This window comes from Strix uralensis, chromosome 1 (assembly GCF_047716275.1).
Source record: "Strix uralensis isolate ZFMK-TIS-50842 chromosome 1, bStrUra1, whole genome shotgun sequence".
NCBI classification, from domain to species: domain Eukaryota; kingdom Metazoa; phylum Chordata; class Aves; order Strigiformes; family Strigidae; genus Strix; species Strix uralensis.
The window spans coordinates 74,032,241-74,057,219 of NC_133972.1; the positions used below are offsets into that span (position 1 = coordinate 74,032,241).

The 24,979-nt window shown below is 41.6% G+C and overlaps 1 protein-coding gene across 3 annotated transcripts in view; it reads left to right on the forward strand.

The window, feature by feature from the left end:
• MBOAT1 (membrane bound glycerophospholipid O-acyltransferase 1) overlaps positions 1–18,287 on the forward strand; it is a 58,407-nt gene extending 40,120 nt beyond the window's left edge. For all 3 annotated transcript variants that reach the window (XM_074870874.1, XM_074870884.1, XM_074870891.1), the window contains 8 exons: positions 293–347; positions 3,106–3,289; positions 4,874–5,066; positions 8,342–8,445; positions 11,226–11,290; positions 12,685–12,817; positions 14,005–14,156; positions 16,451–18,287. In XM_074870874.1, coding sequence (XP_074726975.1) covers positions 293–347; positions 3,106–3,289; positions 4,874–5,066; positions 8,342–8,445; positions 11,226–11,290; positions 12,685–12,817; positions 14,005–14,156; positions 16,451–16,583 — 1,019 coding nt within the window. In that variant the 3' untranslated portion in view covers positions 16,584–18,287. The remainder of the gene's footprint in view (positions 1–292; positions 348–3,105; positions 3,290–4,873; positions 5,067–8,341; positions 8,446–11,225; positions 11,291–12,684; positions 12,818–14,004; positions 14,157–16,450) is intronic.
• Positions 18,288–24,979: the final 6,692 nt, after the last annotated feature.

Sequence of the window (24,979 nt, forward strand, 5' to 3'; positions counted from 1 at the left end):
GGCATTGGGAGTGGCATTGTGTGTGTGGGAATACTATGGCTGCTGTTCCTGAAAGTGTAGCAAGGGTGAGAAGGGTGGAGTGAGGTAAGGAACTGGGTGAAGAGGTAGGGTAGAACATGAATATACTTGACCTAAAAGTTAGGAATTGAGCTGTATTGCAACTGCCTGTGACAAAGAAACCTTGAAGCTCAAGGCTTTGGAAAGTTATCTGTGGGATGCAAATGTAAGGCTTTGGGGATAGCTTTCACTGTTTGACTTTCGGAAAGATCTAATGTGACTTCTTTCTTTCTAGGAATAGGGCGACAAGCTGAGGAACTCACGGCTGAGCAAAATCGGCTTGCTGTGAAGTAAGAATTTAATTCCCCTACTAATTTGTGTTTAATTTCATCCAAAGAAGTTCAGGGTTTGGGTTGTGTTTGTTTTTTTTTTTTTTCCCTTTGCAATGTCAGGACCAACTTAGTGGTCTGGCCATGAAAATATTCCCTGCTTCTTTCCGGTCCATGATAAGCCCAAAAGTCCTACCTGCTTTTTCTATTTGCTTGAACAGTTTTGTTTTTCTAATGTGGCTGTTAGTGCCGTCCTTACACAAACACAGCTTCTCTGCTATATTCCTTATTTCTTCAATCCAGGACTTCTGCCTCTGTCACCCTATGCTGGTCTACTGAAGTACTTGGCAACATCTCATTGACTTAAATATATACTCCGTATGCAACAAAACTTCTTTGCTGAAGCAACTTCTTATATTCAGGCTAAGACTGTACTATATAGACTTCTTGGCTGTTGTCTTCATCCTGTCTATGATACGCTATTTTACCAAGTAGAATAATTCTCCTCTGTCAGCAACCCACTGCGTAGTAAAAATCCATTTTGGTTTGACTCTGACACTTCAAGTGCTGCTTTTCTTTGCTGTCATTTTTGGACACTGGAATTTTATTTTTCCTATCTCCCTTCATAATGTTAATACTCCTGGTCATTCATGTTGTGTGACTAGTTGTCTCATTTTTCAGAGGGAGATACCGTGTTGATCCCATGATTGAGCACCTTTCTTTTTTCTATTTTGTGTCTCAATAAAAATGCAGGAGGCAGGTGAATCCTTTTTTTTTTTTTTTTAAAAGAGTAATTAGTGTTATAGAATTTGTCTTAGAACTATAACTACATTTTACCATGAAGTATTTGTTTAAGGCCAAGGCAATTATTTTCTTAATTTCTAAGGCAGAAGGTTCAGCCATTAGAAAATCTGCCTATGAACTTCTAAATGTAAGAAGAGTAATTTCTTGAAAAGCAGAAGTCCTGTAGGGAGACTTGTATAACTTCTTCTGTGACCCATAGCTTTATGTCTATTTTTAAAACTCACAGCATAATGTTTAACTGCACTGGGCCCTTGTGACCATATGATTAATTCTAGTCAGATTCTCACCAAACAGGCTTTTTTTTTTTTTTCCCCTTGTACAGTAGATGAGCTCATAATAGAAAAGTACATGCCAATAGCTCAAGTGTCAGTGGCAGACAAGTCATAACTGAAGAGTTTTAAATCCCCTTTGGTAATACAGCCTTTTGTCTTCCCTCCTGTTCTTGGTCTGTTTTTGTTTCTCACTCATCCTCTGTACATTCCTTTGTGCATTGCTCATGTCTCCCCACCCACCCATGTGCAGAATCTAAATTGAAACTAATGACTTTGTTTTTAATCTTACTGTAGAGCTCAGAAACACAAATCATGGACTCAATTTTGCAGAATAGAAAGATGAGCCTTATCCCAAATTGTTTGCTGCATCTTTCTGTGAAATGCTTTCACCAGAGAACATATCATTCGGGCACTAACATGTACGATAACCAGCAGGGTAGATGCAGAAAATCCTGGCCAAGCCAACTGTTTATTCAAACTAATTCTGCTTCAGAATAAAAGTAGGCAACAGCAAATGTTTAACTGTTGATTAGTTTTTCTGCTAGAAATTTATGGTTTGGTCTGAAAGAATTTTAAGTGGGTTTTGGTTTATGTGTGTCCATCTGTGTCTTGGACAGGAAAGTCTTGAAACACTGTGCCCTAGTTTCTGTTCTCATCTGGGGACTCCTTGTTTACTTGGATGGTGACTGTTAGCACATTTGTGGAAAGCACTGTGTATCCCAGTGCAGAACTTAGATGTTGGTATTCTCTGCTGCATAAATAAAGCAAGCCCAACAATTTATGAATTACACTAGCAGTGAGAGGCCTGTGCATCTTATTTTTCCATCCTACTGATCTGTAGCAAGGACAGTGAATCTTCTTCATTTTACATCTAATGTAAAACCCCCCCAAGGAACTTGTGGAATATGCAGTTTCAAAATGGAAATAACGAACATGATGGACTTTCCTTGACTTTCATCTTCCGCTGTCTTTTGATTTATGTGTATTTTTCCCTTTAGTTCCTTTTCCTGTTCATGATGAAATACAGGCAATTACTTCCTTTATTTGCACAGTAGGACAGAGTGCCTCTTCATTCTCTTCCTCTGTCTCACATCCCACTTCCCATTTTTCAAAAGGCTGAACTGAAGGGTGGGTGAGAGCTCCTTTCAAGCCTGAGAGTCCTGGTCTTAAATACTCCTGCCCTGTGGTTTGCATAACAAGGCAAGGTACTGCATTGCACAACTTGGTGAGACCAGCGTTACTCAGCTTGTGGTCTGCCAGCCGTTACTGGTCCCCGATATGCTGGACAGATGTCCAAAAACAGTTGCCGGCTTCTCGCTCTGGTACTGCTGGCCTGTTCAAAATATGCAAGTCAATTTGTTTGAGAGTGGGTATTTAAGTTGATGACTGTTTTTAACTAAAATGTTTCTAGTAACAAGATTACAACTTTTCAGATGAGTAGCATTCATTCACCTGTAGCTTAAGCATTTCCACGTTACCCTTGTTCTGACTGCCATCTGCCAGACATCACTGGGATATAAGAGAGGCTGTGCTTCATTTTCTCCAAAACAGATCTAGTGAGCCTTCAGCTGGGGGGAGGGTGGTAGGAGAGAGATGGGCACGGAGGCGGACAGTACAACAAAAAGCAATTGTGAAAACCTTTGCTGGGTTTTACCTTGATTTGATTTTTTTTCTGTTTTGTCATGTGTGGATGATTTTCACAGGACAAGACCTTCTTTACTGGAATATTTAAGCTATCTCCTCAATTTTATGAGCATCATAGCTGGGCCTTGCAGCAATTACAAGGATTATATAGCCTTCATTGAAGGGAGGCATGTGCACATGAAACTGTTAGAAGTGAACTGGAAGCAGAAGGGTTATGACAGACTTCCTGATCCTTCTCCAACTGTAAGTTTTAAAATGACAAAGATTAATTGCAAAGGGCAGGAGAGTACAGCTTTGTACATGATTCTCATAATTAAAAACACTAAGAAGAAAATCCATTTTTAGATTATCTTTCTAGTAAATGTTACGGTGGGTTTTTTTCTGTGAAGTGGCTGCTGTTTTTATCATAGGGTCAAGGGTGAAGGGGCTAGTGTCTTCCTCTTGTATTCCCCAAATGCCTTTGGCTTGCAAAACAGGTCATTGGTTAATGGGTGTCCTTTGTGCAGTAATGGGAACGGTCTGCAGGTTCTGGCAATGACAAGTTGCAGTTCAGCTCCAAACAGAAGAGGCAATGTCAGGAAAAAAACTATAGTGCAGGAGATGTTAGAAATACATGAATCAGGGCTACTCAGAAACTGTAGCTTGTCCAGGTGCTTTGCAAGAGATTTTCACACTTTAAGATTATTCGAAGGTAATTTTTCACATACAGTTAACACATTTTATTTTATATTTTTTTGTTATTACTTAAGACCTTCTTATAAAATTACCTTCTTGTAAGGCAGGATGACAGCGTGAGAACCAGATTCCTCTCTCTTATCTTAAGGTGACACTTAATGTGTAGCTTTGTGAGTGTGTGCCGAATGTCTCCTCTGAAATTATGTGCCTATACATACCCGATTTCTGTTGCACATGGTTGTATTTCTACTAATTTCAGTGGTGTTCCTTCTGACTAGTCTGCTGAAGGCCAGAATAAGGCCCGTATTGTGTTAGATACAAGTCAGCAGAGAATACTAAAATTTGCATTGTAACCATTTAAAGATAATTGTACATTAATTTTTTCCTGAATGTGAAGAAGATAGAAAAAGAGTACTTGGGATCAAAAAATGCATTGTTGTTTCAATAGTATATGACACTTTCATTAGTCTTTTGAGAACATGAGTCAATTTTTACATGGTACCCAAGTGCCAGATTTACCTTTTTAATTAGGACTGTATCAAGGAGAGTTTACTCCTAATGTGTATTTGAAATTGAGCTTCTAACTACTGACATGATTGTCAATAATATTAGTATATAGAAAGCTAGAGAGTGGTAACAGAAAACAGTATTGCTTAGCAGATACTCTATATGATGAGAAAGTAGGCATGCTTTTTGGACAAGTGATTTTTAGCAAGACCTCTGGATGGTAACTGGGCCTACTATTGTACTAAATACTGATGGTTTTGGCTTCCAGGAGGAATCCAGTCTTTAGTTCCAGGAGATGGCAGTCCATATAGGGAAGATTTCTCCCTTTACATTGTAGGGTTTGGTGTTTTATTTGTTTCCTTTCTCATTTTAGGACTTTCTCTAACTGATGTAGGAGTCTCCTGTGAAGTTAATCACCAATATTGACTTCTAATTGTCCTTTGTACCTATCTGTAGGTAGTTCAGTAAAACAAACCAAAGCTTTTCTTTGCTACCTCTTCTAAATTAATTATATCAGCTTTGTAACTGCTAACTTCATTGGTTCTTGAAGTGCATTGCTTTTGTATGTCATGAGTACTGCCTTTTTTTTTTTTCCCCTAAGCAAATGTTTCTAATCAATGTTTCATTGTTCTTTGTGCTTTTTAGGGAGCAGTGATGTACAAGCTGTGTATCACGCTAGTATCTCTCATTTTATTCTTGACGCTTACCAAGAACTTTCCTATGGCATATATTATTGATAATGAATTTCTTGATAAAACACCCTTCTTGTCAAGACTTGGTTACCTGTATGTTGTAACACAGGCAGCAAAACCAAAGTATTACTTTGCATGGACGTTAGGTAAGTCTGGCTACATCATTTATTTTTGTAGGTAACAAATAAGTTCATTAATGAGGGAGGGGATCTGAAACATTAGAGGGGGGTGGAATTAGTCCCTAGACCTGTAGTTCCCATGGGAGATGTACACGTGTTCCTGTAGGCAGTGGACCCCACTGAAGTGGAGAGATGTCAAAAGTTTTGAAAAACGTGCATATAATCTCTTCTAGCTTGTCTGACATCCCCTGCCTCTGGAACCAGATCTGCTTTTCAGCTTCTTGCCAGTAAAGTCAATGTAATGATTTCCTCTGATTTAAAACTTTGTAATTGTACCAAAATAATTTTTACAGGAATTCTTAGGGAAAGAAAAGTTTGCCTCCTCTAAACCTTGATTTTTATGCTTTATTCATAATTTGCCACTTACTTCAGTGGGGTTGGGAGGTTAAAATTGGTCACACTGGCTCAGGCTTTACAAGTACGTTACAGTGCAAGCAGACCTCTTGCTTCCTTTAGGGACATCTTTAGCACATACATCTGTATTAGAAAGCTGTAGTGCTCGTTTGGGGGGCTGAAGTTAGGCTTTGCTTCTAAGGCACTGTGTAATCCTGTACACGTGTTAGCTTTCAGCAGTCAAGAGAAAGGATTGGAGAGCCATGGGGAAGGTGGGGAACAAAGGAGATGATGGGAAGGACACAAGAATCTCTGCAAGGAAAAGGAGAAGAGGAGGAGGAGGGCTAATTATAGAAGCAAATTTCTTTTATTGGGAGCTAGCTAGACATGTGAACAAAATAATCTTTTTTGTATTTTACCTTCTTCCTTTTAGAAGTCACCTTTCCCATCTATGTGTGAGGAGTCAAATCCTTCTAGGCCAGGCTGAGGATTGAGAGACTGAATTTTTTTGCTGGTATTACAAGACTTTGTGTGTAGGGATGATCCTGAAAGCCCAGCCAGCAGTGCATACACCTGAAACTGAGAAGCGTGTCATTGAGATGGGACGGAAAGAGCCAGGGAAACTCATTGCGAGGCTGTGATTAAACTGCTGGGAATAAAAAAACCTGACAGATCAAGGGAAGACAGCTGGGACTGGCATGTGTGGGATGGGAAAGGCTTTGGGATAAAGAATTGCTTGCTAAGAAACTTACTTTTGTGGGATCCAAAATTAAATTGTTGCCTCATTTTTTTTTCTGGCATTATAGTTAACTAAAAGTCCATTATCAAACAGATAAAGTGAACTTAGATTTGTGACATGACTAAGCTGTAGAAACCGTAGAAATATCTTACAAATGAGGGGGTTTGGGAAAAGCATGTATTGCATACTGGAGGGTGAGGTCTCCATTATTCACGTGTCAAATCCAGGCAGCAGAACAGCAGACACTTTATCCCTTCTCAGTTTAGCTCTTGGTGGCATGGCCCAGGTCATTGTAAAAGTGCGATAAGCGCTTCCTGTCCTCAAGAAAGGACAGTCACACTATTGTGCGAGATCCACAATTCCTCCAGATCATGGAAAGACAGAAAATTCGGCTTCTTGCTACATTAGCAATAGTCATGGGAATGTGGCTGCAAACCTAACTCAGAGCTGTAGATGAAACCAGTTTGGGACTGAGCACCTGTATCCAAGGAGCTGTGAAAGCGATAGGCCAGAGCCGTTCGAGTCAGCAGGGAAAGCGCTGCTGGACTTTGTGGAGCTTGGGGTGTCATGAGCAGTTCAAGGGTGGACAATTGCAATTCTTCTGTGCTTCGCACCTTGCTCTGCAGACAGCAGCTCAGGAAGCGAGAGGCTGAGGGGTCTGCTGTATTCTTATGTCCCTGAATTTCCGGTTTCTTGGTTTTGGCAAAGAAACACTATAAACAGTCTCTGCCACCCTTGGAGCAGCAAGGAGTAGAAATCCAGGAGACCCCCTGCTTTTGGGGGACAGTTACATGCAGCTCCAGTCTCTGTGATTGGACAGGGTCCTATGGGCCTCAGAGCTTGTTACCTACCTCATAGCAAGACACTGGCAGGCTATAAGATAAATATAATTTCCACCAGGGTTGTTGGCTTTTTTGAGGGTTTTGGTTTTTGTTTTTTAACAGGGAGAATTAAAAACTTGGAGACCTTTCTTTCCATCAGTAAAATCTAGCTCGTTTAGTAAAGTGGAAAATAAAATTGAAAGTTTCAGGTTAGAGAACGCTGCTAATTTATTTGTTCGTTTATTGTTACTCTTGTTGCTTTTAATTAGGTTCTCTCCCTAGTTTTGTGCTTTGGGATTCCTCCTTGAGCTTGTATTCATAGCACTTACAAAGCAAAATCAGTTTTCATTCTTGGGAAAGAAATGCTGACCTTTCTAAAAGCATAACTTAACCAGGCATGTATTTGGTAAACGGTCTAGAAGAAAAAGCCTTACCTGTCTTTTTGCTTTCCTTTTTCTTGCAATAATCCTTGGTCTTGGCTGTACCTAGTGATCCAGAGGTAATGAGTCCCTCCTGTTTTTTTAGGACAGTGAGAGAGGATTTCTGGCAGGGGTGCATTAGAAGCAGGGTCTTGAGACCCAGTGATGAGATGGCTCCCAGGCAAAGATCAGAGGGGAAGTAGCTGACTGGCACCCTGGGAAAGAGCAAGAGTGCAGCATGTGAAATGCCTACAGTTACCCAAACTTTTATTTGCATTTAAAGTAGTTAAGTCTGTCATTGAAGTTACTCAGTATTTGATTTGTAGAGATGTTGAGGTACCTAAGGAGGCACTGAGCAACAGGATTAGCAAAAGGCTTTGTCTGCGGAAGTGTGAATGAAAGTCTTAATTAAAACAACCATGTTGAAATTCTTAATAGGAATGGTAAACATGTCTCTGAGACACTACAGTTTTTCTGACTTCTGGAAAATGCTGTGACATACAGGTACCCTGTGGAGGAAAATGCTAATTCATTTTATGGCAACTATTGTATATCCATCTCAGATGGATAATAAAGGCAAAATAATGGGAAAAGAGATTTCTGGCCATTGTTGGTTTATTTTTATTTTATTTTATTTTATTTTATTTTATTTTATTTTATTTTATTTTATTTTATTTTATTTTATTTTATTTTATTTTATTTTATTTTATTTTATTCTGCCCAAGGAGTAGCTCGTCTTTCCTCTTGAGGAAATGACTCTTGTGTTGCCTTATAGCAATGCCCTTTTGCTAAGAAGCAGCTTCTCGTTGAAAGAGAGGATGTTAATTGCTACAAAGCTGACTTGAATGTGTATTTGGTGCCATACTGACTTGTAAGAAAATATGGTTCCTCCAGCCGTCTTATTTGACCTGTTTTGCTGTGACATTGCAGCAGATGCAGTCAACAATGCAGCTGGCTATGGATTCAGTGGAGTTGATGAGAGGGGCACTTTCCGCTGGGACCTGCTGTCCAATTTAAATATCTGGAATATTGAGGTGAGTTAAAGAGTGGCTGCATTGGCATAATTATAGAGAAATGGGCATGCTGGAAGGAAAATAAGTCCATACCACCAGGCTGCCCCTCTTTAACATGAAGAGGTTTTGTATTTTATCTGTTGGGCAGATAAAAAGCATCTGTCACGCAGCCTTTGTCACGCTCTGTATTCAGGTTGCATTTCTAAATAGTTTATAGACAGCTAATAAATGATTAATCAGATGTTTAATAAATGAGCAGTCAATTACTGTAGATTGTGGCTGAGTTCAGTGGGTCAATAAATTGCTCGCAGCTATGATTCTCCACCATCTGTGGTGTATTCTGTTTATTTACTTCTAACAGCCTTCCACTTTTGTAACCCAGTGGAGATGGGCGGTGGTAGTGAAAGAGGCCGCCACGAGTAGACATGGCACAGACACATGCAAGAGCTGGGCCCCTGCATGTGCCTGGAGTGCCTCTCGTAAATGGTGAAAAGCAAGGGTTGGAGAGATAACAGGTACAAACCGAGCAACCTGAATGGGAACTGGCAGGGCTGCATAGAGCTTAGATGGCTGCTGATCTAGAGCTCCATCCAGCAAACCACACTGTTTCTCAGAACATTTGTCACACATGTGTCTTGCGACTGCAGTATCCTTTTAACATCCATTAGTCTATTGTAAGTATTTATGTTTGTTTCTCTAATGCAAAAGATGGCCAATGTAATTTGTTTGCCCTGAAGAATATTTTGTGAATGCCAGTGGGAGTGAAAATGTTTACATGACTGAGACTGCTTTCTAAAGGCTTCTTTTCTCTAGAAATAGGAGGAGCTTCCCCCTGTAATCCTGTAGTTATGATTTTAAAAAGAAAAGCAGATGAAAACAAGTTGACTGCTTTATTACTGAATGATCTATGACTAAGTGAATGTACTGTAATAGCTCTTCTCAAAAATGAAAGAGCCCCTCTAATTCTTCATTGAAGGATGCCAAAGCTGGAAGTATCATTATATATTCTCTTTCTCAACACCCTTTCTCTGTAACCTTAATTAATTCTCAGTGTACATCTCTCCTTGAGCGGTACAGAATACACAGCCCAGAAATGCTTTATACTCCTCGATGGCGTCAGCACGCCAGATACCACTCTGAGATCTTGGATCAATATCTGATTCAGTTTGGGGGCAGGAGATGATTCCTACCTTGATGGGCTGAGGCAGTTCCTGCTTGAAGGAGGCAAGTGAAGTGCAGGCAGTGCTCTTTAGTCAAGCCAAATTAAGGAAACAGGAGCCTTTGCTCCTCTCTAGCTACTGAACTGTAAGGTCCCTCAGAATGTTTTTTCCTTTACTGGTCACATGGGCAATAGAGAATTGGGATGGAGAAATTATTTCCAGGAGCATAAAACAGAGTGCTCTCCATTGATTTGGTCATGTGTGCAATCAGAAAAAGAGAGGCTACAGAGACCATTACTTTGGGTAAGCCTTGAACTGTCACTTTATGCACCAACAACAATTCCAGGAGCAGAAGTTTAAGTGATTGTTCAATCACTGCGATTGTACAGTGCATTTTAAGCAGGTATAGCCACCTGCATATGTAAAATTGCTTAAGAGTTGGGAACTTGAGTGTTAAATGTGTCTAAGAAATTACCTGGTCTGTAGTAAAGATAAGCACATGGCAGGAGTTGTGAGGGCATTAAAATGTGATGGGGGCTAAATGCATGTGGGGGACTTGAAAGCCTTGGCAGCATGCATATTTTGACAGCCAATGACTACTTTCTCTCTTGGTAATGTAACAGAGGAACTTAAAGGAGGCCAACAGAGAGTGACAGTATTAGTTGGAAGAGAAATTATATTTTTCTTGGCTTCTCCTAGTGCAGTAATGCGATTAAAATGTAGCAGTACTGTATTGGGAATTGCTAATCATTTTAACTCTTTAAACACAGAGGATGAAGCACTAGCCCTTAGGATTCTGCATGGAAATGCAAAAATATGTGCATATGCCCCTTTGCCTTTAATCCATCTTTTCAGTGTGTCCTTGCCTTCAGCTGATACGGGAAAATAATGTGATGTCACTGAATCATGTCCCTGCATGGTGAGGACATCCTCAGAGGTTTCTGTCAGCAGGCAAGGAACAAGGGGGAGCAGGGATGGGGAACCACCAGAGGTGAAGTTGACCAGGATTAGGGGAACTGATGCTGAATGGAGTCAGCAGTCCCCTAAAGCTGGGGGTGAAGAGGTACATGTGGTTCTACCAGGATGCTGGAGTCTACTCTAGTTTCTCAAGCTAGTCAGTGGGATGAGAATTGGCTTCTAAATTTAGTCCTAAGATTTTTTTTTTGTCCATATTTTTGAGTCTTCCCCCTTCCTTCTCCAAATAATAATGCCCTTTTTTTTTTTTTTTTTTTAGTTTTTATAACACTTTGTTTTAATAACACTCTAGGGAAGTTCAGACTGCGTAATGGTTAGCAAGATGTCTCTTCCAAAAATGAAGCTGTTTATGAACTGAAGGGAAGGCCAAGCATTTAAAACAAGAAAGCTTTTCAGATTTACAGTAATTTGAAAAATAACCAAACATTGTATTTCATTTTACAAAACAAAGTGAGATTTTACAGCAAGTGCCAAGTGTTAGCAGTGAGCAATCAACCTAGTTAATGTCCCTCCCAAAACATATTAGTGTAATGACAGAGTGTGGCACAGTCTTCACACAGTTACCTAGAAGAATTAATATTTTTCATGTATCTCCTCTCTAATTTAAAATGCAGGTATTATTTTACAGGTTTCAGTGCTAACATTTCATGTGAACTTCTTTCTTAGACTGCAACAAGTTTTAAAATGTACATTGAAAACTGGAACATTCAGACAGCTGCCTGGCTAAAACGGTAAGAGTAGTGAAACAGTAATTTCCTTGTGACACCCAAAAACTCTAGATGGCCTAGAAAAACTCTGACTAGTGAATCTTATAAATGTATAGCTTCTTGGTCTTTCTTGGTTTCTTGTGTCTGTTACAGTTGGTGGAATACAAGGGTATTTGGTGCTGTAAAGTTTTATTGCTGCAAATGAAAATGCCCACATTTTATATATGAGCAGCAAAGCCATAAATGAACTGTTCAGATCTTCCATAATAAAATGTAATATCATTTTGTTGGCATCTTTTAGGCTGCTGTTTGCCTCCATTATTCTTGCTTTACGGTTTCACTTTGCTATGTTATGTTTCCCATACATATTACTACCAGAGGTGAGCCTTGCTGTGTCAGTGGGGTCCAGTTCAGTGGTCAGTTCAGCTAAAACTGGAGAGAAGTTGAAATCTCCAGAGCCCCAGTGTAGTCCGGTTTGGAGTTACCAGAAGATGCTTTCCAGGGAGTCCCTGTATACGATGTGGAGAAGAGACTTCTTGTAGCACTGAGAGGTTCTGGTGTTAACCCATGACTGTTAAGGCATGTATAAATATTAGCATAAGTCCAAATTTTGTAGATTGAACTGTCTCTCATTACTTGTTATACACTTCTTGGCATGATTAAAACTCAGCGTACAATCAGTGTGGTGTCTGAAATGCAGGCAGGGATTTATTGTAGTTATCATAACTATTTTTGTTGTTAAATATATACATCTTAAAAGTCAATGTCTACTATTTTTCATGATTCCAATGATGTTCCTGGTAAGAAGTGCATTATCTTGACTAGTTTCTTTGGAACACAGCAAACTTCAGATAGCCAAATAGACTGGTTGGTGTGTTCTTGAACAGGTGTCATTTGCTTGCATCTTTGGTGTAAGATTTTGGACTGCTAAATCTAGCAGGAATCCCCAGTTTTGCAATAGCTTACGACACTCCCAGTTGTTCCCAGCATCTGCCAGATAACAGTGTTTAAAAATACCTCCCTTTGCCAGAGAAGGGTAGGGTCATGTCTCTCTGTCCTTTGACTCACTCTTGATCTGTCATCAGAGTTTTGAAGGGTAGCGTGTGATTCCAGATAGAAGTATAAAGGTGAAAGAGAAGTCTTGCCTGCCCTTTGCCCTGTTATTTATTTAAATACTTTGAGCACTGGGAATATTTGTACAGGCGCTCTCTGGATACTCGGTGCATAAAAGCATGCTTCCTCTTTCCATCTAACCATCTAAATGAAGGGAGAGTGCCTCATGCTCTGGTCTGTAACAGAGGCAAGATAAGACCATTAAGAAAACAGAGTAAGACCTTAAAAATGGAGAAGGATTTGAAGTGCTGTGTCCATTGATCAGTTGTGTTCAGCCTCTTCTTGTTTTGTTTTCGTCTTTGCAGCGTCTGCTATGACAGAGCTCCCTGGTACCCTACGGCTTTAACGTTTGTCCTGTCGGCCCTATGGCATGGTATCTATCCTGGATATTATTTTACATTTCTCACTGGAATCCTTATCACACTCGCAGCCAGAACAGTATGTACCTTTCATTGTTCTCTTCTAAGGCCCATGCTTGATACTATCCAGCTGTCAACAGCAGGGACCACCCTGACATGGTCAAGCAGCATGTCCCTGCTGTGAGCCCTCTTCCATGGCTTTGCAGGCTTGATGTTCACTGAAGCTTTGTTCTGTATTAATGCTAATTAAAAAGTACCCCCAGCAGTTAGAACCAGCACCAGTTCTGCACAGGCTGCAGTGCTGTCCCTGGCTGTCAGAGGAAATGTTGCTTGTGGGTGTACAGTTGGTATTGCCACCGGCTATGTCCATGCAGTCAACTGGGGATTCAAGGTCATGTTGGAGTCCATACTTCTGGGTCATGTTGCCTATATGCTGGCGTGTAATTGGCCCTGGGCCCAGTCTTTCACAAGAAGCTTCTATGGGTTGAGCATTAACCCAAACTTGAACTCTTTCATGTGGATGCAACTGATGCAGTAAACTGGTCTCTGTGTTTATGGGCCTCATGTTGGGTAAAGTCACCAGAGACAGAACAGGTTTCATGTCTCATTGTTGTTAAATTTATTACTGCTGATCTTTCAGGCTGAACCAGCCAGTTGTGCAGGACTGGGAAACACCACTGTTGTCTTTCAGAGTTTGGCTATGGATAAATAACCAGGTCAATTTGAAAGGTGAATTAAACTAGTGATCAGTATTAACCACTATGGATAGAACAGGCTGCTGAACATGTGATCTTAACATGTGCTTTGCCTCTCATTTATGAGGATTTCATAGATGTGAAGCTAAAGCAAAATCCCTAGGGAATAGCACACACTTGCAGGTATAAACACATATTTGTTCATTTAAAGTAACTTTGTTTCACTGTTGATAACAGTAATAAATCAAAACCAGGAGGAAGGAAGATCAAATCATACCAACTCTCCTCCCCAAAGATATGGTGCCAGATACCCAGCATGAGAGTCTGCTCCCATGATTATGACAGAGGAAACTGGGGGACGCTTCTCTGTTTTCCACTGGTTGACTGTGGGATCTTGGATGTGCCAGTCAATGCACTTTTGTCCTCCTACTCTCAGTGCTCTCTAACTGGAGTATAAACTTTTCTGTAATAGTAATGATAAGTGGAGAGTCATACGCTACAATGCATCCATGTGACTTTGCCTAAGAAATGAATTTATATCATTTTCTGTTTACTTTTCCCTAACCTTTAGGTAAGAAACAGTTGCAGACATTACTTCCTCTCAACAGTGCCTCTCAAGATAGCCTATGATGTTGTTACCTGGGTTGTCACTCAACTGGCTGTGTGCTATACTGTTGCACCATTCGTTATGCTGGCTGTTGAGCCCACGATTAAGTTTTACAAGTAAGTTCTTTCCTCTTAACCATTATTCTCCAGACCGGCACAGGCTTTTGTTAAATAACCCAAACCACACTGAAAGGCAGTTGGGCATTTCATCAAATTTGCAAGGACTTCAAACAGGATGCTTAATAATATGTAAGGGGTGATTTTTGCACTCCTGTGTCTTAAGATAATAATGCCAGGGCAGGGCACCTCACTTGTACTTCTCAGTCTTTCCGTGTCCTTATGTAACTTTTCACATACTCAGTTTGTCTTTTTCAAAACAGTTGAGTCTCAACCATTAACAGTGGCCAAAACTGGAGAGGTTAAGAGTGACATGAGTTGGCGGTAGGAAGGACTCGATGAGAAAAGACCAGGTTTCCAGCTGCCTAATGCATAAAACAGGAGACGTGATTGGTCAGCAGGCGATAAGGAGGGTCCCTGGCAGAGCATTACTTGAAATGAGTATGCTTTTCTTTTTGAATACTTTCATAGAAAGTGAGCAGTTCCTTAGATTCCTTAAAAATAAGAAAACACTGGTGTTGCAGAGTATAGTGAATATACTCTAATAAAAATAATTTGAAATAGAGAAAATAGTTTGCAAAGGGAGACTGGACTACATTGCTTTACTTTTCTTTCATCCCACAGTGTCACACAGAGTAACAGGTTTTGGTTTAGAAGAAGGACAATTCCCTTCTCTAATGTAAAAGACATAAAACTGGTAGTCAAGATAGCTGCTGTCATTAAGTGTTTGAAGGCGGTTGAATTTTGCATAGTCTATTCCTGTTTCTTAAAATACTTGATTTCAACACAGAAAACTTACCATATACAAATTACTCCAAATCTTTCTTAGTTTCATTCCTTAATATTTTTTTCCTCAGTGACTTTGAACATAGTTAACATTTAAACTTAGAGACTGTTAAAGCAAAGAAATTGTAGACCTTTGGACCAGGGCATGAATTTTTGAAGCACTGCATGCCTAGCAGTGGTCTTAAGCACCTTACAAGGATATTAAGAACTGAGATAGGAAGTATAAATGAGACCATAAAAAGGTGTATCTCTGTGGTTAAGAGCTGGACCCTACTGCTCCCAGATGTCATTCTCCCCAAGCTGCCAGAGCCTCACGTAATTGGTTTAAGTATCTTTTATTTCTGTTCAATCTTATGTATACTGAATTATTTGGAAAAAAAATAGTATTTAATAAGATATCAAATAATCCTTCTGTAAACATCATTACCTGACCTTCCCCAGTTGAGTGTTTTGATTTACTTCAGATCTTGGCACTTGGAATGAATTTTTTTCTTTCTGTCACACTTATTTTTTTAAAACTTGTACAAGCTTTATATTCTAAGCATGTGGGATGTTTCTTCAGAATGTAGCCTTGTATACTCTAACATTAAAAGAGACACGTGCTGAGTAAGTCTGAGGTTGAATTACATGGGTTTGTTTATCTGAGCTGTCAGACTTTGGATTCTGGAGTTTGATTGGTTCCTTGCCTCATTAACATCCACAGCAACATTTTCATCGATGCCAGCAGATACCACATGCATAGGCTGTGTGAAAATCAAGGGTGTATTTTTGTGCTTTCTAGGTCAGGTTCATACTTTCTGTATTCATCCCTTATGTCACGGTTTAACTACAGCCAGCAACCAAGCACCACACAGCCGCTTGCTCACTCCTCTGTGCTCTCTCCCCTTGCCCCCCAGTGGGATGGGGAGGAGAATTGGAAAAAGAAAAGTAAAACTTGTGGGTTGAAATAAAAACAGTTTAATAATTGAAATAAAATAAAATATTATAATAATAATTGTAATGAAAAGGAAGATAACAAAAAGAGAGAGAAGTAAAACCCAAGACAGACAAGTGATACACAGTGCAATTGCTAACCCACGCACTGACTGATGCCAAGCCAGTGATCTGTGCCCCCTGCCCCCCCATCCAACTTCCCCAGTTTCTATACTGAGCATGACATTCTGTGATGTAGAATATCCCTTTGACTAGATCGGGTCAGCTGTCCTGGCCATCTTCCCTCCCAGCTTCTTGTGCCCCTCCTCACTGGCAGAGCATGGGAAAACAAAAAGTCCTTAATTTAGGATAAGTACTACTTAGCAACAAGTAAAACATCGGTGTGTTATCAACATTATTCTCATACTAAATCCAAAACACAGCACTGTACCAACTATAGAGTTAAAGAAAATTAACTCTGTCCCAGCTGAAACCAGGGCAGCTTAGCACTAAATTCTACATGGACTTACTGAGGTTGCACAATTCATGTTATTACCAACAAAAATATAATATTCTCTTTCTGCTTTTGTTCCCAGGTCTATGTATTTTCACATGCACATTCTAAGCATCCTGGCATTGCTCGTGTTACGGATCAGACCTCAAGCCCACTCCGTAAGAAAGCCTCAGAATCAGGCCATGCAGAACTCTGTTAAAAGCAAAGACAAATGATGCCTCCAAAGAAAATTGCTGACATTGGGAAATTGAACTGTCATACTGGAAACAAAAAAAGAAGAACGGGTGGGATGAGGTTTGAAGTAGAAGACAAGTGGCATTTCTGGTGGTTATCTTAAAGTCTTACTGGACAGGGCAGAAAAGAGCCTGAATGACTGTATTTCAAATTATTCCAGTTAAGAGAGATTTTACAGGCAACGTTTACAGGCTCATGGGGCATTTTGATTTTTTTAATAAGTATTTTTATGAAGTGTTTTTATATATTTAAACTTTTTCACACAGAGATGCATTTTTGCTCTTTTACAGAAATATACAATTATTAATCAATAATCTTGTGATTAGAGGGACAGGAAGCAGCTCGTAAAGCATTAGACCAGCTGCCCGATAGCCTGGTGCTGTGGGCAGCTGGCAGGGGAAGCTTTTCATCTCTTGGCAATGGAGAGAGACGGTGCAAGTAGAAAACTACGGACATGGGGTTGCTCAAGGTGCTGGCGCTGACTTGTGCCCCAGCAGGGAGAAGGGGAAGCGGGGCTTTCCCCAGCAATCCCCGGAGCAGGGACTGAAGCCTGAGCTTGGCAGCAAGGGTATTTCACATCCTTCAATGTGGCACCTGCTGGTAATGAGGGCCAGACAAGTCCCTTAGGAATAGGTGTCTGGGAAACACTGGCAACTGGCTAAGCCACAATCTAAAGCCAAGTAAAAGCAAAACAAAAGGCGGGAAGAGGGGGGAAACCCAACCTAGAGTAAAGAAGGCACATATGCCCTGTGATCTGTGGAGTTGTGCTTCTTGTAATGATGCAGCTGGTGCTCACTGCTACATCAGCATTACTTTGCAGTTTTAGCATGATACAGCACTTCCATTTTGATATCAAAATATCTGACGAGTCATGCAGGTTTAGTAATTTAAAGCTCACAGTTATGGGTTAAATCTGAAAAAAGTTTGTAATGGATCAGACTGTTCTTCTCAGAAAATCCCATCTTATGAAGCGTTTTCTTTCCAGCAGGGTAACACTAATATGAAACCTGAACAGTAATTATCATAGTCATAATAAATCATTCTCTACAAAATATTGTGATGAAATGATCATCACAAGAGTCAAGACAGAGTCCTTGTATGATCTTGACATGTGACTTAGCCTGCTGATTCGAGTTTCTCTGCTTGTAAAGTCCTTGGCTTACAGGGATGTTTTGAGGCTTAATTTCTAAGAGCTTGTTGTGCTTTGAGATAACCTGCTGCAAAATGCTGCGTCAGGTTTTCTTATTTAATTTTTTTTTTTAAATCCACTTACCCCAATAAAATAGGCTGGTACAACACATCAAAACCAACTAAAACATTTTAAAAAATGACTGTTTTCCAGGAATGTTTTTATCAGGATTTTGTAGAAGCAATTCCCTCGTTAAAGTATTGGTATTGCTTTATGATCGTTCAACTGACATGTGATGGAGCAAAGAATGTGCTGTTTTACTGCATTGTGATTTTTGTGTCAGATTAAAATTTTGCAGAATCCTAACCTTTTGGAAAGAAACAAATAGGTGAAACCAAAACAAGTTCCAAAAAAAGTTTGATTTTTGTTTTTTTCTTTGGTGGGAAGTTTTTGTCCTGTGACCACCTCATGATTTAGAGCATAGTTCATGGAAGAGTTTATTTGGTAATTTATTTTGAAGGCCAGATGGGATTAAAAGGTTGATCTGAATAACCAATTGCTTTGTGTCACTGTCTGGCATTATTAATCATAAAAGTGTAGTGTGAAAACGGGTGAGTGGGTGAGATCCCTCTCACTTATGAGGGGAGATGTTCAGGTCTGCTGGGTTTTACAGAGCAGCTGAGCTTTACGTCCTGCTCCTGCTGAAATGGAGAAATGCCGTTTGTTTTCGTGGCGGCTTTGTCCTTAATTTGGCCTGTCCTTATTTGTCCTCGTGTGTGTGTTCTCCTTGTGACACCAGTCTCAGCTGCATCCTGTTTCTTGTGAGAGGGAACCAGGGCGCATCCCCAGGGAGGAGGGGGAATTGGGCGCTGCTGGCCGTGGGATCCTGAGGCTGATGCCAGCCCACGTTTACCTCCCAGAAACAGGAGTGAATTGCTATGAGCTCTGGCAGAGCCAGCATAACGCACATCAACTCCAGGCTTCGGCAGGCCTGCAGAAGGCAAATGTTTCCAGCAGGTTGACTTTAGCACCTCCTTTGGAAAATAAATACACTCAAAGCGGGATGTGGGTTTGTATCTGCTGCTCTGTGCCCTGAGATCTGCCTGTACAGCCCGTGCCCTGGTCTGCAGCCCTTCCCAAACTGTGCATTCAAGAGAGGCCAGATATTATCAGTGGGGTTTCTTTTCTAGTGTTTCACGTAAGTGGAACTTGTTTAGCTCTGATGCCATCGGCTTCTACAATGTGATGAATTAGTCAGGGCTAGTGAGCAAACTCTTATTTTCCTGTCACGTTGTCTTCTCAGCCTGAACCTCTCCATGAAAACAGGAACCCTAGCTTTCAGTGAGAACTGGTCATATGGATTTAATATGGTATGTGATGTGAATTAAAATTGAAATGGTCTTTTTGAAACATTGCATTTGCAGGCAAACTTAATGGGTGAATTAGTCTTAAAGCAGGGGGGATGTTGTGGTTTAACCCCGGTCAGCAACTAAGCACCACACAGCTGCTCTCTCACTCCTCCCCCCTCCCAGTGGGATGGGTAAGAGAATTGGAAAAAGAAGTAAAACTCATGGGCTGATATAAGAACAGTTTAATAACTAAAATAAAATATAATAATAACAATAATAGTAATAAAATATAATAATGGTAATAAAATATAATAATCGTAATGAAAAAGAATATGAGAGAGAAATAAAACCCAAGAAAAGACAAGTGATGCACAATGCAATTGCTCACCACCTGCTGACCGATGCCCGAGCAGTGATCCACCCCCCAGCCAACTCCCCCCAGTTTCTATACTGAGCATGACGTTCTATGGTATGGAATATCCCTTTGGCTAGTTCAGGTCAGCTGTCCTGACCATGCTCCCTCCCAGCTTCTTGTGCACCTGCTGGCTGGCAGAGCATGGGAAACTGAAAAATCCTAAACTTAGGATAAGCGCTGCTTAGCAACAACTAAAACATCAGTGTGCTATCAACATCATTCTCACACTATATCCAGAACACAGCATTGTACCAGCTACTAGGAAGAAAATTAACTCTGTCCCAGCTGAAACCAGGACAGCGGAAAATTGTCTAAAATCTTTGCTGTACTGTGTTACTGCAGTCTAGGCAGCTTACCTAACCAAACATGGCAGTCTTGCAAAGCTAACAGAGTGGATTTAAATCACTGTGAAATATTCCTTTGAAAAAAGGCTGTTCACTTTGGTACTACCTTTCTCAATCCATTGTACTGAATCTTCCTCTCCTTTTTTTCTCAAGGGAAGAAAATTTGGTTTCATAGAAAGGCTGTAAGCAGCCACTACTATTTAGAGGAGACTTGTGCTAGTAGTGTGCATCTGTTTTGCACAGGAGTATATAACTCTTAAGAGCCAAAGCAGAAATTCAGGTTATAAAAGTGTGATGTTGGGAACCTGAGTACTGGCCTTGCATTACTTAGTGTCTGTCTGGAATACTGTAATTTGAGGGTGTGCTTCAGTGGTTAAAATACATGATTGTGGTTACCAATGTTATTAGTTTCTAATCCCTCTCTGGGTTCCTTGTGCTGCAAAAAGATGAGGAGCTGAAGCTTCTAGAGAGACTCTGAAGACAAAACCAGTCTTGATGGTTTGAAAGAGAAAAATACGGGACTGTCAGACAGAAATGAAAAAGGTAGATTGTACTGGTTTGACAAAGGCTTTATTTTAAATATGGGAATACCAGAACGACACCACCATCACCCCCTTGGATTGAATGCAAATTATAGCTGCTATTTTTCAGCGCATTTGTCTGAATTTAAACTAAACTAGAAGTTGAGACACGCTTAGGAGAGGGGACTGAATGAAGAGCAAAACTTCATTTCAGCTTAACTATGGATCTGATATTTAAAGAAGCAACAGCTCAGCAATTTCCTCAGTGGATTGGAAACACAAAATACTTTCTTTTACTGTCCTGTAAGCTGTCCCCCTCCTTGAGTACATTCCTGCATGTCTCCACAGAGCATGCCAAATGATGGAGGCAGCACAAAAGTGGGATACAAGGTGGGCAGACATTTTTCCTCCCTTTTTGACTGTTCTGTTCTGCGTGCATACATTGCACATAGCTGGGATTTTTGAATCACTTAAAATGAGGTAGGTGGGTGAGAAGGCCGTAGATTTTTACTCTGTTGGTAGGTGTTTGCATAAACTTGCACTTACCTCTCTGCACATGTAAAAGCAGGCTCAGCAAACTAGATCTGGATCTTTTCTTGGAAATACAGGTTGAAATCCCAACACCCAAGGAAGTCTAGTGGTAAAATTCCTATCAGTGAGGTCAGTGTCTCTGATATTTAAAGTCTTTATTTATCTCCTTATCCCTGAACTGGGGACTTTAAAAAAGTATTCTTCTGGCTGCAGTAGTAAAGAGACTAAATAGAAACTTGTCTTTGAGAAATGTCTATAGTCCATACATTGTGGACAGAGAAAAAGCATGTCTCTCTTCATCCTTGCCCAAGACAAAGTGACGTGCATGGCTGCATATTGAAATACCAAATATCCTTTGAGGTACCGTTCTCTTTCCTTATGTGGCTGAACTGATGTACTTCAGCTCTCTGGGGCTAGAAGCGTTCTACTGTGATACAAAGTGGGAAGCCTTGCCTGACATCTCAGCGTGAGTACAAATGCACACTATGTGCTTTAGAAACGTATTCTTTTGTGCGGCATCAGCCTGCTGCTCCCTTTCTTCTTAGAGATGACAGTAATAATATGCATGAAGTGTTTGGTTTGCTCTGGTTGGAAACCGCCGGCTTCTGAGCGCTGATGTGACATGAAGTGGGAGCGCGTTTGCTGGGTTGCATTTACGAGCAGTGCCCTCTGTGGGCGACTGGACCTCTGCGAACACTCGAGTGAAGGTTCAAGGGTGCGACGTGGGGGACACTGCAAAGGCCATGGTTTTTGTGGCAGTGCAACTGGGCTAACTGCAGGACAGCTGGGGGTTTTCACATGTGTGATAACAAACGTGTTTTGCTTTGGGGCCAGAGAGCAAGAGAAATTGAAGACCTAGGTAGATTGGAAGAAAATATTACAGGATGAAATGCTGCCTTGTTCGTAGAAAAGGTTGTGTTTATATGCCTTAAGAACTTGGGGTACACTTTCATTCTTCTGACTCAACTATGGTCTGTGGAAGGGAACCACAAGATGAGGGAAAATCAGTTCTGAGAAGTGCCCCAAAACTGCCCTCAGGACCCAATTTATTGTCCATCCATAGAGCAGCTCAGAGCGTGAGAGCCCAGGCTTGCCTGGAGATTTTTCCACTGCAGTCTGGTTCCCTGCACACCCGGGTGAGGGGCCGTGCAGCTCGCCTGCGAGGCTCTGGTATGAACGGCAGGCAGCAGATCTGGGAGCATGTCATGCTCACAGTCAGTTCTCCCGAGCCCTCTGTCAGATGCTGTACAGGTACATATTATGCCCGATGGAAGAGTTTGGAGGGTACCGAGGTTGAACCAGTCATGGTGGGACAGGGTGAAGGGAAACACTGCCAGGGCCTGGACATGCTAAGCAACCCTTGCCTTGTCCAGGGATGGAAACTGGTACCCCTCTTCATCAGAAACATCTTCAGATGGTGACATTGTCACTGCTCTGAGATGCATGGATTTCTCTTTGTTAATATTTATTCTTGCCTTGATCGCTTCTGTATTAGTGTGCTTTAGTTTTTCTGCTTTGTTTTATCTGTGTTTGAGAAAGATGGTCTTATGTGGCTATTTTATATCTGATCAGGAAGATACACAACTAAAGGCAACTTCTAAAGATGTGGTGAATAATGTGAGTATAGGAATAAATAATGTGAACGCATTCTAAGTCCATTAATTGATTTACCTGTCTGTGACTCTGACGTGGGTTTTTTTGCCTGAGTGCTCTTAAATGACATCTTCCAGTGTGCAGCAGATGGTGCAGGTTTTCCCTGAAGGTGTCTTGGGAAGCAGCTCGGACAAAAAAAAAGCCCATTTCTGACACCCACTGGCCCCCCCAGCTGACCTGGTCCATGGCTCTTCCAGGGCAGCTGGCTGAGGGGCTGCCCAGGATGCTTTTGTGTAGCTTCAGGGTGCCGTGTGCTTCCTCCTTCTCCCACCCTGTGAACATGTGTGCGATCGATGATGAGAGAGAGAAAATCTGCTTGCAACTGCAGCCCTCAATGTGCAAACCCGGGTGCAGGGCCCCTCGATTATGTGAAATAAGAAACGATCCTCGCACAAATCATGAGCAGAAAGACCGATCGCTTTGGGCAGCAGACAGCAGAGATAATTGTGTAGGTGGGGACCGGAGGTACAGAGAGATTGTGACAAGGGACCATGAGCAGGCAGCTTGTGCCACAAGAAGGAGCAAAGGGCAGGTTTCCAAAGTGCCAGCCTACAGCTTCACACATCTGCTGACAGAGACGCTGGCAAGGTTGGCCTGCTGCATTTGGAGGAGTCTGTGTTCCACCCAGCACCTGCGGGGCCAGATGCAGCCCCCATGGGAACAGCTGCCTGCCACAGCGTGACCGCAGGACCTGCGTGGCACAGGAGGAGGGGACCACAGCCTCGTTAGCTGCCTCGCGCTCTGGGTACATGCGTGTGCCTGATTGCCAGGCCTGGGTGTTTCAAATCCTGGACTGGACCCTCCTGTGCTTCCCCCCACCCCAGTGAAATCAAGAGATGCTCTTAAAATATGAAATGTCATCAAGAATCTTTAGTGTCTTTATACTCGCCTTCTGATCTTGGCACCTTTGAAGCTTGCACATTCAAGCTGCTCCCAGCTGCGAAGGCCAGAAAGGCTTTTGGAAACTGTGGCTGTCAGTAAGACTGTTTCCACGCTGCACCCAGTCCCCCAATGCGTTTTGCAAATGATGTAGAGACATGATAGGCATGGGAGCCCCGATGGGCACAGGAGCTCTCCTTGCTCCTCACTGCTTCCTGCCCAGAGTTTTGGCTGGCAGGAGGGACAGTGGGAGAAACTGCCCGGAGGATGGGAAGTGGCATTACCGGCAGCTTTCAGAGAGCTGGCTTCTGCAGAGCGGTTTTGTTTGCAGCCAGCCGCGTGGTCCCAGCAGCGTGCTATTGGCCTGCCTCAATTAGACTTCTTGACTGATGGCCAGTTTAATGAGCCTATGTACAGAGGGTCATTCAACATGGCAATTATACCTATAAATCTATTTGCAGCAGGGCTCGAATAACCTTTTGCGCACAGTTCTTCATAAAATGACTGTCTGATTAATTAACATTAATTTATCCACTGTATGGAACCAGATGCAGTCTGTATGAAAGCCTCCGCTCTGATGTGCAGACGCTGTGTGAACTGGGAGGATTTGGGGATGGGAATGGCTCTGATGTTGTTTAAAGCCTCTCTTTCAGATTTTTTTTTCCCCCTCTTTCTTCCTCTCTCTGTCTCTCTGGTCCCAGTTGATTAACATTCCAGGGCAGCATCATATAACAGGGGGCAAAATTCAATTAATTGAATATGAAATATTTATAACCCTACTCTATGTGTCTATCAGAGAAGGGTCCTTAATAGATCTTCTCATTAGCATGGACTGGTGACTCACTTCTCTGCTTTCACAGTCATTTGGAATTAAAATCCAATTAATCTAATGTCCCTGTGAATATTATTAAACTATTTGAAAAACTGCATAGAAGAGATATGAGGCAGGGGGTGAGGGGCTAAGAGAAGAAGAGGGAATATGTCTTGAGCTCATGAAGATTCATTTCTTCTCTGTTAAGCACGTAGTCTGGAAAGACTAATTCCCTGTTTTCTGGAAAATGGATAGCTATTTCTTAATATCAAAGCCTAAGAATGGAAAAATAACTTGCTTTCTACAAGCAGAACTATGTCGTCTTTGAACAGGCAAAGAAATGCCCTTATCTCTTCCCACCTTTCAGGTTGCTCCTACTTCTTGGGTGCGAATGTTAGCCTGAAGCAGTGGACAGATTTACACAAGATATTTAGGCACCACAAGGTAATTTTGGGGCTCCTTCCCAGCTCTTCAGCAGCATTCAACTGCCCTAAGCTGCGGGGCTGGCTGTGCGGCCAGAGACCCCAGCTGCCCATCCTGGGGACCAGGAGGGCACTGCGTGTCCCTCCTGACCCTTGCAGGGAATTTCCCTTCCCGTGGGAAGGGGAGCATGGGGAGGGGCAGGGTGAGACTGTACCTTCCCAGGCAAAAGTAGATCCCTGGGCTGGGGAGCACTCCTGGACTGCCTCGTACAGACGTAGCCCAGAGGACTCTTTAATTGTTAAATATCTCTGTCTCTTCAGTG